General features: G+C 37.6%; 1 protein-coding gene across 1 annotated transcript; it reads right to left on the bottom strand.

Annotated features, from left to right (window-relative positions):
* Positions 1-3,456: 3,456 nt before the first annotated feature.
* LOC104248089 (TSL-kinase interacting protein 1-like) lies at positions 3,457-15,085 on the bottom strand. Its single transcript, XM_070153205.1, has 8 exons — positions 15,002-15,085; positions 12,146-12,272; positions 11,826-12,043; positions 11,504-11,745; positions 11,200-11,425; positions 4,265-5,047; positions 3,938-4,060; positions 3,457-3,836 (listed from the first exon to the last, which is right to left on the bottom strand). Exons 2-8 carry the CDS (start codon positions 12,249-12,251, stop codon positions 3,744-3,746), a joined length of 1,791 nt encoding a protein of 596 aa, XP_070009306.1. The 5' UTR covers positions 12,252-12,272; positions 15,002-15,085; the 3' UTR covers positions 3,457-3,743.
* Between the last annotated feature and the right edge of the window lie 2,798 nt (positions 15,086-17,883).

The raw sequence follows: 17,883 nt of genomic DNA, 5'->3' as shown, positions 1-17,883 counted from the left end.
AAAGATGCAACTGAACGAATCAACATTTTATATCTTGAATTTACTTGTTTTGCAAAGATGCAACTCCATCGTTTCAAAATAAGACTTAAAATAAAGAGAATTTTTCATAAAGCACAATCTTTTAGTCCTAATTAGCCATTTATAGATACCTTTTGTTATATTACGCTCTATAGATATCTTTTATGTTTTTATACAATGTATTTCATGTATTTAAACGGCTGTATTCATTAATACAAGAAAAAAAATAGGCGCAAAAACAGGAAATCCAGCTAAGTGTTATTTGTATTTAACTGTATTCAAGCGAAATTTCAGCTGTATTTAACTGTATTCAAGCAAAATTTCAGTGAAATACAGTAACTTTTTTGCGCAAATTCTGGGAACTTAAACTTGTTAAAAACGGAAGAAAATCAAATCACATGATAGTCTCCTAATTTAACTCAAAGAACTAAAACGAGTACACACTAATTTGTATTTTGCTCAAAGAAAGCAACTCAAAAACGTGAAAAGAAGGAAAAACCAGAGCAACACATCTGATCGAACTTCTCAATTCTCTTCTCCTTTTTTTCTATTGAATACAACAAAATACAATTGAATACAGCTGAATAAAACTCTTGAATGCAACAAAATACAACTAACTTCTGCTGAATAAAATAGTTGAATATAACTAACTACAACTGAATACAGTTGTATAAAACACTTGAATACAACTAACTACTGCTGAATAAAATAGTTAATTACAACTGATTAAAACTGAATACAAGAGAATAATCACAACTTTTTAATACATCTAAAATATATAAATGAATGTTGCTGAATACATGTGAATACAGTTTCACCTCTTTCATCTGTAAACATGGCTTTCGACAAATCAAGGTTGAAAACCCTATCGTTGAGATGGACGGTTAGATCTCTTTCTCCTCTACTTTCTCTATCTCTATATTTCTTCCGTTTTTCTTGCTGAAATTTGTTGTTTTATAGATCTGTTTTTGTATGCCAAATAATAATAAAGATTGATTATGCTGTGAAAATACAGAGAGGACAAAGAATTTGAGTAACGTGGGTATGTGGGAGAAGAGAGTAGAAGTGACAATGGCGGAGAAATAGAGATTTAGGGTGGGAGAAAATTTATGAAACGTAGGTTTGTGGGAGAAGAGGGTAAAGTGTATGGAAGAAGAGAGAGAAAAGCTGGTCAGAGGAGATATACGCTAATTAAGTGAGAGAAAATATAAAAAATGAGAGAAAAATATTTTAAAGCATATATGATGCCTTAATTGTAGGATGGAACTATATTTAGATTTTTTGCTATAAACTATAAAAGGTATTTATAGGATGTAATATTTTAAAATGGTATTTATTTAATATAAATAGGGTACTAACCTATTCTATAGGTGGTAAAATTTCCTAAAATAAATAATAATGAGACTTTTCTTTAGGTCTGCAGTTAGGATACGCCACGTGTTATCATCTTATGCATCATGGAAATCTAAAATTTCACCATTATCAGTTATAAATAAATAAAAAGCATATGATATTTCTTGCCGACTCATCCATCATTGGAATTATAGAAGAGTTCGTACCCGGCAATAGAGTATTGTTTTGCGCTCCACGTATACATAAATGCTCATTCCTTTTTATATTAGCTTTCCAAATGGATGAATCGAAAGAAATGACATGAACATTTAACCCTCGAATATGTTTGAAGATATCGAAATGATCTTTCATTTCGGAGGAAAATTTACAAAGTTCCGTTTCCAACGAGAATTGAATTGACCTTTCCCTAAGTTCGATCGCATAATCTAACATATGAATATTCTTACTAAAAGACTTAGATATTTTGTGCCCTCACTCAGGTCACTCATATATTCTTTTTTCTTTTCTTTGCTTGACCTAAAAAAGAATAAGAGCGAAACAACTTTCTTGTTAATGCCCTTTGTATCTGTATTAATTTATGATTAGTTTTTCTTCAAGTATGAGTTTATTAAAATCAAAGCAGGTGAAAGAGTCTTTCATTTGTGAGAATTAACTTTGATTTGAATTTATAAGAAAAGAAAGACATTTTGGTACTATCAATGGTTTACTAAGTATATAATCTTAGTTGTTTGCGAATATGTAGCCACAAGGTAAATCTACTAAATATTTTCATCTGAGTTGAGATATTTATCCGATTACTAGTTAGATTGGAGCGTCTAGCTAACAAATTTTAAGGGGCTATTTATGTATTCGGCCTTTCGATTTTCAAATATTTTCATACTTTAGATAATCAGTAAAATTAGTTGATCAATAACTTAATTTCATTACGATAATAGTAAATTATCTGCTCAAAAGGTGATTTCTATACTTCGATTATAAAACTATGTCAGAGGACATTCCAATTGAATCAGATTAGACAATCTACATCAAACAAAAAAAGTGATTGACAACAAAAGAAGTACAATCCCTTCAACAAAGATTTCATAATACCAGATCGCAGGGGGCATTTGCATCTATACCCGCTTTTGTGTCACGTTTTAACTTGTGTCCGCTTTGCAAAAAAAATTGCAAGCGTACCCGCTTTTTCGCATAACTTCAGCATATGGGGCTGAAGTAGCAAAGACAATCATGCAAAACTTCAGCATTCTAGTAGCCGGGCCTGAAGTTCAGCTCTAGAGCTGAAGTTTTTGTTTGTAACTGGCGAACTTCAGCTCTAGAGCTGAAGTTTTTGTTTTGTAACAGTCGAACTTCAGCTCTAGAGCTGAAGTTTTTGTTTTGTAACTGGGGAACTTCAGCTCTAGAGCTGAAATATTTGTTTGTAAGCTTCAGCTCTAGAGCTGAAGTTTTTGTTTTGTAACTGGCGATTAGAGCCAAAGTTCTAGAGCTCTAGAGCTGAAGTTTTTGTTTGTCTTTTTTTTTTTAAGATTCACAAAGCAGAATTCATTTTGCCATCTTTCGCCAGAAGTATGATCGAGTCTTAATCAATTGAATAATGAACACTGGTGGTGCAATCATTGGACCAAGATCGAGTCTTAATCAAGTTAATAAATAAGTGAAATGAGACGTACTGTATGAAAATTCTGCAGTAATTATCATAATTTCCAATTGACCAATTATTGTAAAATTCTTTCTATGTGGTGTTTGGTACTTCAATATAAACTTTCCTGCTGAAGTTTTGAATCGACGTTCCAACTCAATCTTCGCAAATCAGTTACTTATTTTTCTTTCAGTGTACTTAGTAAACTAATTGGGATCGGCACTTCGATAAAAGAAAGAGGTTGAGGGTGGATATAACTTTGATGAAGAGGAGGAGGAGAAAGGGGGTTGAAGTTTAAAAAGTGGGTAAAAGTTAAAAGTTTTAAAAAAAAAATGGATATAGGTTAAATGTGGTAGTTTCTTCTTATTATGACATTGCAAACTTGTAGATTAATGTCAAATGAAAATTAAGTTGTCTGTGTTATCCCTATCAATCCAAACACGGCCATGTTCAGTGAATGTTTTTTCTACACATTAACATATCTCAACTTCCATATGAAAGATACTACAAAGTCCTTGTCTTAGGTGTTGAAGTAAATGAAAAGCCCAACTTAAGGCTAATATTACATAAAAATACCAGTCTTTGATAATCACAATATCGTTCTTTTAGCTATTTTTATGGACAATTCACAGCATCATTTTTACTTTTCGAGTTTCAACTGTTCAAGAATTTGATCCTCGAGCTGAGGAAAATTTTCCTAGTGTCTATGGTATCAGTTCAAGACTACATAAATATGTTATTTACTGAACTCGCTGAGGCTAACACTGTCTCCACTACTAACCGGTCGCAAGATAGGCATTCCAAGATCAAATGGTCCTAAAGAGTCTTCCTGCAACAAACATAGGAAAGGAATATGTTAACTTCTCCTGTTCCTTGACAAGAAGCAAAATTTCAAATGGACACAAGATTAGTTAAAGAGCGGAAATGTACCCATTTGATGCCCTTTAGCCCAACGCTGTTGTCTTCATCAGAAACCCCCCTTGGACGGGAAATGAGGGGTGTCCTTGGTTGCTGAGATGGTTGATCTTGTGCAATCACACTTTGAGTTGTGCACTATAACAACACCAGAATTAAGAAATGGTCCATCCTTCCATAAGAACATCAAGAAGTTATGTGATAATGAAGGAAGCAAGATTAGGAAGCTCCACATTGAGAACTGATCACATGGAAGCAATATTATCAAAAGCCAAAAACTAATGATGGCTAAAATGAAGCTTTTTTAGTCTGGAAACCAGAAAAGATTATAGAGCAACAAACCTCAGGAGCACTAGAGGATGATGGAATTCTGAAAGATTTCGAACTTGACTCATGACAATTGCCAGGACCAGCTGTTCCACACGAAGTAGTTGCATTTTTGTTTCCTGATGAAATTTTACGCACTGGAAATGCATGGCATGTCTCTTCAGCATCCAAGATAGACGAGTGCAATTCATGAGATGATGACTTTGAAATTTCAGGGTGTGAATTTAGGCGGGCAGCTATAAAAGCATCGAGTGAATCAGGAAAAGATGACGTAGGTTGTGAGCTTGGTTTGCCCTCAGTTCCTTGGTCATGTTTTTTTACTTTTTCCAGCAGAGACACCTCAGATAGCAATCCTCCAATGCTCAAATTAGTGAGATTAAAATCCCATGAAAATTTTGACTCATTGTGCTGGCCATACTCTGACGTTTCCTTCAATCCAGATTTGCTTCCTTTTGAAGCTAAATTGCAATCACTAACCTTTCCTTGAGAAGATGCTTCAGAAAAGAAGCTTCCTGAGCTAATAAACGAAGCAAATGAAGATGGCTGCAATCCTACTCTGTTCTCTTGTTTCATTCCAGTAGACATCTTCCCCTGCAAAGACACTTCAGACAGCAAGCCTCCAACACTAATATCAGAAACTAACTGGATTGGCTGCAAATCCATTTTAGTTTCCCAGTTGCTGATCTTTCCTTGCAAAGATGCCTCAGACAGCAATCCGCCAATGCTCAAGTTAGTGAAAATATCATCCCATGGACTTACCATCTTTGCAGGGACATTTTGCTTTCTTGCTCCATCAACCTAGAAAGGAGTATCAAGGACCAAATTCAAGACATATATGACAATTTCCGATAGTAAAAATCATCTAGTTAGACCGGTCCTAGAGGCTAGATTCTAGAACACGTGAGAATACAATCATAGAGGGTAGGGTAGTCGTTAACAATTGATCTTACACATGCAGTAAAGGACCTCCAATTTTTGTTGCAATTTCAACAATTAATTAATCTGTATTTTCATCCTATAAAAGAAAAAACATGTCAATTTTGTTTAAGCACACATCTCGAGCATTGAGTCTTTCCCAATTATTGCGACAGTGGTTTGCTTGACCTAGCCACAGCCTACAGGTTACATAAACACGACATATCCTAGGTTGTTTCTGTTGTCAGTTTATGGTGCATGCGGGCTGTATACATTTTGCAGGACAAGCATACCAATTTCAGATTCAGAATATCCAAATCACCAGAGTATTTTCGGAAACAAACTGTCCAATTGAGAGGGTTAGATATCCCAAGGAAACAGGTATCAGAATCCACTTTGATAAGCCTCCTTATAAAAAAAAAAAAACCCCACTTTGGAATGCCTGAATGCAGAGGTAGAGGAGCAAACGTACATCTTTATCGAGTTTGTCAAATGTTTTTAACATTGGATTTTAAATAGGAATTTGAGAAGTTTACCGGGCACCTGAGCCCGTACTTCCTTGAACTGCAGTACAACTTGAAATAGACTTGACATCCCAAGCAAATGATGTGCCTAGCTACCAACCTATCAGCATTTAATAGGGTATGCCTACATATATTTATTCATACATTGACAACATACTAAATCTGGACATTTTTTTACTTTCCTGCAAGTTCTTTCTCCCCAAGCCACTATACATCAGTTTTAATTAGCATTAAAAGAAATATCTGTAGTGAGGTATTTCTAATGCACTGGGATCTCATTTATGAATGTTAGCGGAAACGTAAAAGAAAGAACACAAGATTTAACGTGGTTCGGACCAAAATAATCCTACGTCCACCAGAGAACAATTGCCCTTTTAATATTAACAAAGGAAGGGGAGATTTCCCAATTACACTTAAGAGAATTTCTCTCTTAACTCTCTACTCACTACAATGTATTGTATTATTTTGGGATGATTTCTACAAGTGAAGGAGTGCATCTATTTATAGAGGTAAAGACCTCCTCTTGATGTCATTGGTGACATCAAACTACCTCCTCTTGATGTCATGGGTGACATCAAAGGAGGAAGCTTCCTCCTAGCATCCACACCAACTCTTTCCACCAACTCTTCCAATTGGCATGCCATTGTTGACTAAACATAAACCAACATTTTCAGCATGCCATTGTTGACTAAACATAAACCAACATTTTCAATCTCCACCTTGGTTTGCGTTTCGAGCGTGTGAACAACTCTGGCCAAAACTTCTAAGCTTACTGGGCAACCCCGTTGTAAGAAACAAGAAGAATCAAACCATTGTTGAACATACCACCTCCACCTAGCAACTGTTCTCTTCGGAGTTGCATCAGTTGATGCACACCCCCGCCAAGTCCTTGCAGTGTGCAAACTTAGCGAGCGGGACTATCTTGGTCAACATGTCTGCAGCATTATCGTCTGTGATAACCTTCACGACCTTGATAGTTCCCTCATCAATAACATCTCGAATAAAATGAAATCTGACATCAATGTGTTTAGTGCGCTCATGAAATCTCTGATTTTTCATTAGATGAATAGCACTCTGACTATCACATCTAAGAGTTGATTCCAGCTGAACCAAACTCAATTCCGCTACTAAACTTTTCAACCAGATAGCTTCCTTTACCGCCTCCGCTGCTGCCATGTATTCTGCTTCTGTCGTAGACAAAGCGACAATCGACTGCAAAGTCGACTTCCAACTGACGGCACTGCCAACGAGGGTAAAGATGTATCCAGTTGTGGACCTTCTTCTGTCAAGATCTCCTGCATAGTCAGAATCCACATAACCGAGAATTGAAATACCTGTACCACTTTTTCGAAAGGTAAGACCAACACCAGAAGCTCCTTTGAGATATCTCAATATCCACTTGACAGCTTCCCAATGCCTCTTTCCTGGGTTGGACATGTATCTACTTACCACACTTACAGATTGAGCAATATCTGGACGTGTGCATACCATAGCATACATAATACTACCAACTGCACTGGCATAAGGAATCTTTGACATATGCTCCACCTCATCCTCGGACTGAGGCATTTGTGACTCTGAAAGTTTAAAATGAGGAGCTAATGGTGTACTTACAGGCTTGCACGTTTGCATATTGAATCTCTCGAGAACCCTTTCAATATACCTCTTCTGAGAAAGATGTACAACATCGTCTTCTCTTGAAATCTCCATACCAAGGATTTTCTTTGCAGCTCCTAAATCCTTCATGTCAAATTCCTTACTCAATAGTTTCTTCAAAGCATTTATCTCTGTAATGTTGTTAGCAGCAATAAGCATATCATCAACATACAACAGTAAATAAATCATTGAGTTACCAGACATCTTCTTGTGATACACACAGCTATCAAATGCACTCCTTGAGAATTCATGTGTAGTCATGAATGCATCAAACCTCTTGTACCACTGTCTAGGGGATTGCTTCAAACCATACAAAGACTTCTTTAGTTGGCATACGTGATCTTCTTTTCCCTCAGCTAGGAAACCTTCAGGTTGATCCATATAGATTGTCTCTTCTAGATCACCGTGTAAGAAAGCAGTTTTGACATCAAGCTGTTGAAGCTCCAAGTCAAATTGTGCAACCAATGCTAGTAGCACGCGAATTGAGCTATGCTTCACGACCGGAGAGAAAATCTCATTGTAGTCAATTCCCTCCTTTTGGCTGAAACCTTTTGCAACCAATCTCGCCTTGAACCTAGCATCTTCCACTTCAGGAATTCCCTCTTTCTTTCGGTAGACCCACTTGCATCCAACTGTCCTCTTCCCCTTTTGTCTTTTCACTAAGACCCATGTCTGATTCTTGTGAAGAGACTCCATCTCTTCAGTCATGGCTAACCGCCATTGTGCGGCATCCTTGCAAGAAGTTGCTTCAATATACGAGGAGGGCTCCAGATCTTTAATCTCTTCTTGTGCAGCTACGAACGCATATGCAATCAAGTTTGCTTGATTTATAAGGCGTTCCGGTTCTCGTGTCTGCCTCTTCTCCCTCCCCTTCGCAATTGTGTATGGTTCATTGACAGCAAGTTCTTCAACGCCTACATCTTCTGACTCATCTTTAACCTGAGTCTCTTGATCCTTTTCCTTGGCAAGCTCCACCGGAAGCTCCACCTGCTCGTTGTTCTTGTTTCCTGAAAACTCCACGGAAACTTTACGGGGATCAAGTATAGAGGATTCATCGAAGGTGACATCTCTACTAACTATAAATTTGAGTAAAGACAAACACCAAAGTTTGTACCCTTTTACTCCATCCACATACCCTACGAATATGGCCTTCTTAGCCCTTGGTTCAAGCTTTCCTTCATTAACGTGATAATAAGCTGGACACCCAAATACTCGTAAGTATGAATAGTTAGAGGGTTCACCTGACCATACCTCATTCGGAGTCTTAAAGTCAATTGCCGATGCTGGAGATCGATTGACAATATGAGCAGCAGTGTGAACTGCTTCAGCCCAAAATACTTTGGACATTTTGGCTTGTAGGAGCATACAACGAGCCTTTTCAAGAAGAGTTCTGTTCATTCTCTCGGCAACTCCATTCTGCTGTGGGGTATGCCTGACAGTCCTATGTCTTGAGATCCCATGAACCTTGCAGAATTCATTAAACTCTTCATTGCAAAACTCCAAGCCATTGTCTGTGCGAAGATACTTGATTTTCCGCTCCATTTGATTTTCAACCAAAATCTTCCACTCTTTAAATGCTTCAAAAGCATCACTTTTTGCCTTCAAAAAATACACCCAAACCTTTCGTGAGAAATCATCAATAAAAATGAGAAGATACCTCTTTCCGCCCTTCGATGGAAGTTTAGAAGGACCCCATAAATCTGAATGGATGTAGTCTAGCACTCCTCTTGTCTTGTGTTTGCCAGTGCTGAAGCTGACCTTCTTCTGCTTCCCTAGAACGCAGTGCTCACAGAAGTCAAGCGTGTTGATCTTCTCACCTTCCAAAAGTTTACGATTGCTCAACATCTCCAGTCCACGTGCGCTCATATGACCCAGTCTCATGTGCCATAGTCTTGCCTTGTCATCATTAGATAACTGCACTGTAGATGCATTTGCAGAGCCAACAATGGTGCTTCCGGCCAATGTGTAAAGGCCGTTCTCCAGCTTGCCTTTCAGCATGACTAAAGAACCTTTAGTCACCTTCATAGTTCCTGCTTCGCTCATGTACCTGTAGCCTTGTTCATCCAGAGTACCCAAGGAGATCAAATTCTTCTTCAGATCAGGAACATGACGGACTTGTGTAATAGTCCTCACGATTCCATCATGGCAGCGAACCCGAACTGAGCCAATGCCAACTATTGCACAAGTTGCATTATTGCCCATTACTACGGTTCCTCCACTTTTCTCATAGCTGCTAAACCAGTCTTTTCGGAACGTCATATGCAGAGTGCAAGCAGAGTCTAACACCCATTTGTTTCCATAACTACTATTATTATTACACGATGTTGTTAGTACATAATCATTATCAAAATCATGTACCTGTTCAACTGTGGATGCACTCGCCTTTTCCTTGGACTTTGACATTGGGCAGTCTCGTTCAAAGTGCCCCTTCTTGCCACAACCCCAACACTCTGTATTCTTCTTGTTCACACGAGACTTTGATCTGTGCTTTGATTTGGTCTTTCCCTGTTGGCTAGTCCGGCCTCTTACAAAGAGGCCACTTGCCTGGTCATCTCTATCTCCTTCAATGTGCCTCCGCACATCACTAGAGTTAAGTGCCTGCCGCACTTGCTCAAGCTTGATAGGCTCCTTGCTATACATCATTGAATTCTCAATATCACGATATCCTGAAGTCAATGAAAATAGCAAAGCACATGCAAGCGTCTCCTCCTCCTTTTTAATTCCTGCAATCTGTAAGTCCATGACAAGTTTATTGAACGCATCTAAATGATCTTGTAACGAAGTACCTGACCCCATCTTAAATGTGTGAAGACGCCGTTGTAACAACATCCTTGTTGTCACTGATCGGTCTTGGTATAGCCCTTCTAGCTTTTCCCATAACTGTTTGGCCGTCTCTTCGGTACCCGTACTCACTTCACAAAGCACGTTAGGTGCAAGGGATAGTTGGATTGCACTCAATGCATCCCCTTCAATCTTCTCCTTGTCGGGAGCTGATATATCCGTAGGATACTTTCCGTCAATAGCATGGATTGAACCTTCCCTCCGCAGTAACGCCATCATCTGGATCTTCCAGATATTGAAGTTGTTGCGTCCATTGAATCTATCAATTTCAAACTTCATGGAACTCATATTTGCTTGTTCTTCCTCCTTGGATCGTTAAAGGATCCTGTCGCTCTGATACCAATTGTTAGCGGAAACGTAAAAGAAAGAACACAAGATTTAACGTGGTTCGGATCAAAATAATCCTACGTCCACCAGAGAACAATTGTCCTTTTAATATTAACAAAGGAAGGGGAGATTTCCCAATTACACTTAAGAGAATTTCTCTCTTAACTCTCTACTCACTACAATGTATTGTATTATTTTGGGATGATTTCTACAAGTGAAGGAGTGCATCTATTTATAGAGGTAAAGACCTCCTCTTGATGTCATTGGTGACATCAAACTACCTCCTCTTGATGTCATGGGTGACATCAAAGGAGGAAGCTTCCTCCTAGCATCCACACCAACTCTTTCCACCAACTCTTCCAATTGGCATGCCATTGTTGACTAAACATAAACCAACATTTTCAGCATGTCATTGTTGACTAAACATAAACCAACATTTTCAATGAATTACTTAAAGCTTTTGCAACTGGTAACTCTTAACAGTATCAGTAGTGCTGCCAGAGACCCCAGCAATCACAAGATATAAGGGGCAGCAGTATTTTGCTTTATGTTCAGCTTTTTCAGCATAAGTTCCTAACTGAAGCAAACTAAAATCAGCAATATCGTAAATGGCATTAGATTGAATGACTGAGAAGATTTACAGAACAAGATATTAAACAAAAGAACCAGAATGACATAATTACTTACCATATTATCAATAGGTATGTTCAGAGGCATCTTCTGCTCATTCATGCAGATTGGTTTACTAAGTTCTTCATTTTTCAACTTAGCTCCTTCTATTTTGTCATTTCCAATGTCCATTGCAGCAGCAAAAATTCTCTTAATACCCCTTGATTGTGAATGAGTGCCAGAGGGAGGGGAGATATCAGGTACCTCAGGGGCCTTGAGCTTAACATCAGAAAACCAGCCATACCTAGAAAATTGGAAGCAAAATTAAAGCCTTTCGATTGAAGAGCTATATGCGAAAAATGGAATCAGACCTGTCTAAAACCTTAAGCGAAAAATGGCAGGACTTTCTATTGCTGCATACACTTGTCCTGCAGAAACGTTGGTATCTTTTGAGCTCCATCGCTTCTCTGATGCCAAGTTTTCTGTATTAATATTATAGGGGAATAGAAAGAGCTCCGCCAACCCCACGCTCGATGAATTCCACTTCGCATTAAGGTGCTTAATCACTGATGATATCTTCTTGTGAGTACTTAAAGTAAGTTCCTGGAATGGATTGCAGCCATCCTACCAGAAATACCAAAACTATCAAGATTCAATTGGTGCACATTACGCATAGTTCTATTCATTTAATGCATGACTTATACCTTCTCCAATCTCTGTCGGGTACTTTTATTTATTGGAAAAAGCTGTAGCTTAATCTTCTTATGTGAATCAAGTTGTTGACTCCCAATCCCTGCTGCAGCATCTCCTTTTGTTACAGGGGAACAAGTCACCCTTCTGGGGAGTATTTGGCTGGATACTTTAGCAGCCTGTTCGGGCAAAATCCCATCATTTTCCCCAGCTGAAACATTTCTACATTCCCCTGGGAAGTACACAAGAAAAGTCATATGCCCAGTTGAGAGATAAGCCAAACAAAATGGAACTCAATCAACAATTGTCTACAGATTCATGTCAGTTGCCTAACCTGCTGCATTCAGATGTTGCCGACCAATCCTACGTGTTGCTTTTTTTGATCCAACATTCTCCTTGTCACTGTAATTTTCATGAACCTCACTTTTCTTTCTCTTCATCGATCGGCTAGATTTCTTGCTCTGCTGCAAAAGAAGTTTAAAAACTCAGTATTTCCATTTATTTTTACTTCAGAAATCACATGTCATTCAACTAATCTTCTTATTTTGTATTACATGGCATTTATCAAATCTTTGACAACAGCAGACTTGAAAAATTCAGTCCCTATAGAAGCACCAAATGAATTAAATCAACATCTACTTCTTGTAATGTCAATAATTCAGGAAAAGCAAAGTCAACAATAAGCAGTGTGTTTTCAGTCAAACAAGTTCCACCAGCAGCAAGTCTAGTGATGATTCCTCTCATCTGATTTTCAACGACAAACAACCCAGTGAAAATCCCACAAGTGAGGTGGGGAGGGTAGGATGTACGCAGCTTTACCCCTACCCTGGGAGCAAAATGTAAACAGCAATAAAAAAATAAGAACATATATAATGGATGGTAAATACTTCTTTATTGACCTTGTGCCCCAAACCTGCAAATGAAGCATATAGTCCTAGCATTATTTATCTCACCTTTCCAAGTTCTCATAATCCAATACTTTCTCCGCTAAAATGCTACTAGTCTAATATTAAACAATAAACTGTGGATCAATTTCGATACTTGTATCTAGAACACTTTCAAGACCCACGGTCTACTGACTAAAGCTTTTCAATTTAGAAGATGAAACTAAAGCTTTAAATGGCAACAGAGAGAAATATCTAGTGAATATCATGCAAAGCCGACTTCCATGAACCTTGTTCAAGTAACTCTTCTTCTACTCAAGCCTAGGCGAAGCCGTTTTTATCTCATTTATATTCTAACTAATTATAAAATTCTCTTTCATATTACACCAAATAGCACACTTCTTCCCATTGAAATATCCCTTGATTTCAGTTTCCAAAATGATTCTCCCGTTTCATTTTTACAGCTATGGATCACAAACTGTTAAAAAATTTCCTTACAAATAGCTCCTTTCATAACTGCCTCAAAATCAACTAGGCTAAACTCGAAATGTTTAACCCCAATCAACTGATGTCTGGAATGCAATCACCATTACTATCTGAAACCTTGTAAAGTCAAGATGCAAAAGTTAACTCAGCTGTAAGATTCTCACATCCAATGCATTACAAAGTCAAGGTTTGTAATTAGACTGAAGGACAAGAAAGCAACTCACAGTCTCTATCAATTGTCAAAGGGGGAAGGAAAAGGGTTAAGTCAAAGCTTGGGTAGGTTCAAGTTAAAGTATTTCACAGACTCTTTCTCAAAAATCTAAATTCAAGATCAATCCTAAATCATTTCTGTCTTTGTTCCCAACTTTAGCATAGATTTCTGAAAAGTGCCAAATTCAGGAGAGAGAGCCGGGGGGGGGGGGGGGGTTCGATTAACAACTACTCTCATCGTCCTAATTAATGTGATAGACTTTCTATTTTAAAACGTCCTAAAATCTGACATTATTTTGCAGATAATTTTATTCTAAATCATTTTTACAACTTTCAAGAATTCAAATTTTGAACTTTGAAGTGATGCTTTTCTCTATCAAACTAATTTCTCAACCACTGTAGCATTTAAAATCAGGGTCCAGTTAATCACTGTTAATTAGACGGCACAATTGGGTATTTATTCTCACTAGCAGACATCATTTTTCTTCTCCTCTGTCCTTGTATTTAACATCCTCCGGTTAAAGGGCAAAAAAATTACCGAACCAGTGTTTTCTTTAAGAAGCAAGGTATAACAAAACCGAATAACATCAATGGACTGAAACAAGAGAGATATTCTCATACCAAATTCCAACTGAAAATCTGTCAATTCTAAAGAAGCAAATTGAGATTCAAAGAAAACGAAGAAGCACAACTTACTTTTTTTATTTTGACATGTATTTTCTCTATCGAACTAACTCCCACTGCAATTGATATACTCCCCCGCCGTCCAGTTTATTTGGAAATATCTCCGACTTGGGCCGTCCCAGAAAGAATTCTAGCTTTCTAAATTTAAAAACAATTTAATTTAGACTTTCAATATTACCCTTAATGACATACAAAATATTTATGACAAGCTTAAAATTACAAGTTTCAAAAATTTTATGGTTCCCTCCTTTCTTAAAATTAGTATCCAGGCAAACTATGTCACATAAAGCAAAACAGGAGAGTAATACATCAGTCAAATTAACATATTAAAATTGACATCTAATCAAACAACATCAAATAAAATGGGATGGAGAGAGAATTAACTCTGACCACGGGCATCAAGTTCCTTCTCTTTTCTCCTTAATTAATTTGTTGCACCTCTTCCACACAAAAAAAAAACAGAGCTAGAGTTTACAAACAAGGAATAGTCATGAGGTCTCGAGTTTAGCAAAAAGCAGGTAATTTCTTCCTATATGTCTAAGCCTTGGCGAGCTCTGGTACCTGTGCTGGTAGAAGGTTGCAGAAAACTGTTGGAACAGTCAGGTGTGCGCAAGCTGGCCTGACACCACCGGTCATAAAAAAAAAATACTACTGAACTAAATCTATGTGATTCTCATGTCGATTCCAATAGAAATTCTTCCAATTACGATCAAATTCGAATAAGAAACTAGGGTTTTTTGTTCTTCGATTAAGCATCAATAGACACAAACAAATCAACAACCCAGATATACACATAACAATTCCGATATAAAAAAAATTCAAATTCAGATCTTCGAATTACAATCCATTCAATAGATCCAAACTCTGAGCAGATTCAATTATAAAATTAAACTAAATAAAAGATAAAAGAGAAAATTCATGCTTGCCTGGCAATGAATAGTGGGCGGGAATGAGAGATTTTGAGAGATAAAAACAAACTCACCAATCACTGCGCTGTGTTTTGGATTTTGAATCTGTTTTTCCTTTTACCGGTACACTTATTTATATGTGCATTTTTATAAGGTTTTCTTTTTTTCCTGCGCTTTTCACTTATCCCAGATTAAAATAGCACGGTATAGCCAGTTTTCAGACTGGTCATTCAAAAATAGCCACCGTTTACGAAGTCAATGAAAAATAGCTACTATTTTGCTGCAACAGAGACCGGTCCCTCATAATATACGGGAGTTCGGTGCATCTGTGTACGAACTCCAGCATATTATGCTGGACCGATATACTTTGCTGACTCCTGTATAATATATGGGAGACTGGAGCACCGGTGCTCCAAACTCCAGTATATTATACTGGACATTTATACTTGATGGAACTCCAGTATATTATGCTGGAGTTCTTGTGTAATTATGTTGGAACTCCAACATATTATGCTGGAGTTCCAGCATAGTTATCCTGGAACTCCCGTATAATATGCTGGAGTTCAAGCATACTTATGCTGGAACTCCAGTATAATATACGAGCGTATTTTCCGGGTTTTGAACAGTATTTTCGCTCAGATTTATCTTTACATGAAAAGTGGCTAAATTTCGATTACTTTTGAAACTAGACTATTTTTAAATGACCAGTTGTAAATCTGGCTATTATTAAATTTCTCCCCTTATCTAGTTGCATGGTTAATTGGGCCTCCTTTGTGCGTGGTGGTACAAATCCCAAACCCTGTGACTAGGCCTTATAGTGGCCCAAAGGACTATTTACTATAGAATTTAGCCATATTCGGGAGTCTCTTTTTCCTTTCGAGATAACTATCCAATTTGGCCTTTCAAAGTAAAGATGATATCAATGTTAGTCAATTTATAAAATATTATCAATATCAACCATATTACCAAGTAAAGTCCACTTTTGCCTCTTCGGAGCTCCCAAGCTTATTCTAAATTCGATACACGTAAACGAGTTTCGGATATATATATATATATATATATATATATATATATATATAAACGAAGAAATTCAGGTCTCGAATTGGATTCGAGAAGTTTGATCAGTGTAGTTGGAGCTCTGTGGAGGTTAAGTTGTGAAGAAGCTTATTGAGTTTAGCCAGTTTATTCTCGAAATGGGGATGGGTATTGTTGCTTGTCCCTTCTTCGATTCCATTGTTCGTGCAATCCTGTTATGAATGCGGCCAAAGATAACATGGATGGTGAAAGTGGATCCATTAGAAAGAGAAGCAGGCCCAAATATCCATGTCAAGTGACGTTTGGGACCCTGACTAAGATAAGGCTATATGAAAATAAAGTGGGATAATTGCGGAGAATATCCTGATGGAAATACTGAGTCTTTTCTTTAATTTGGTTTAGCTCTTGTTGGTTCCTTTTCTTTGTATCCGGTATTGTTCATCGTTGGAATCAATAGAAAGTATCTCTATCTTCTTCAGTAAATATGGATCCATTACAAATTCAAACTTCAAAGATCAAGGAAAAAGCTCTCTATCAAATAGAGGAGATCAATTAAACTCTCCCATTAAAAAAACACTGAATTTGATGCGAGAGGAAAAAAATCTATAATATTGTTAATGAATTTTAATGCTAAACCAGTCCAAATCACCTTCAATTTTCCTTAAATAATGTATATTGCATTATCCATATATTTTCAATAAATTTCAATCATAACCATTGAAAAGAATTCTTTTTTTGTCTAGGTTTTGTTGAATGTTAAATATCATTGGTAGCAGTTCTGACTTAATAGCTAATTGTTAGTAAGTAAGTATCTATTTTTGGCTTAACTCTATAGTTCTCAATAGTAGTAAGGTGACTACTCTATTTTTATTTCTTATAATAACAGAGAAGCGAAATACATTTAAATTGTCTTTCATGTGACCGTTTATCTTCACACATGTTTTGCGCGGTTCAAGGAAATGATATTTGACCCTATATTATCATTACCAACTCCTTTGCATTTGTAGAATATAATAGATTTCCCTTCAACTTTTACGAATAGCAACAACAACAACAACAACCCAGTATAATCCCACAAGTGGGGTCTGGGGAGGGTAATATGTACGCAGACCTTACCCCTACCCCGAAGGGTAGAGAGGCTGTTTCCAGGAGATCCTCGGCTCAAAAAGCAACAGAAGCCGATATATTAGTACCATAAAAATGCATAATAAAATAACAGCAATACAATACAATAGATATGAAGTACCGAATATGAAATACGAAAAAGATGGCTGATATAGTAAAAACTAGCAGGTAAAGCCCTGCATCACTAGACGACCAATGACATTCTTATTCTAACTCCTAACTGGCTAGTCTCACTCTATTGTGCTGTAGAAATATTCACAACTCTCCCCTAACCTACAACCTTAATACTCGACCTCCATAATTCCCTGTCAAGGGCCATGTCCTCAGTAATCCTAAGTCTCGCCATGTCCTGTCTGATCACCTCACCCCAATACTTCTTAGGTCGTCCTCTACCTCTCTGCGTGCCCACTACCGCCAGTCGCTCACACCTCCTCACCGGTGCATTAGTGCTCCTCCTCTGAATGTGCCCGAACCATCTGAGTCTTACTTCCCGCATCTTGTCCTCCATGGGGGCCACACCCACCTTCTCTCGAATATCTTCATTCCTAATCTTATCCATCCTTGTATGCCCGCACATCCACCTCAACATCCTCATCTCTGCTACTTTCATCTTCTGGATGTGTGAGTTCTTTACCGGCCAACATTCAGTTCCATATAACATGGCAGGCCTAACCACTGCTCTATAAAACTTACCTTTTAGTAACGGTGGCACTTTCTTGTCACACAAGACTCCCGACGCT

The sequence above is a fragment of the Nicotiana sylvestris genome, chromosome 8, assembly GCF_000393655.2.
Source record: "Nicotiana sylvestris chromosome 8, ASM39365v2, whole genome shotgun sequence".
Classification (NCBI taxonomy): Eukaryota; Viridiplantae; Streptophyta; class Magnoliopsida; order Solanales; family Solanaceae; genus Nicotiana; species Nicotiana sylvestris.
The sequence above is the reverse complement of the archived record's forward strand: the minus strand, read 5'-3'. Positions and strand labels throughout refer to the sequence as shown.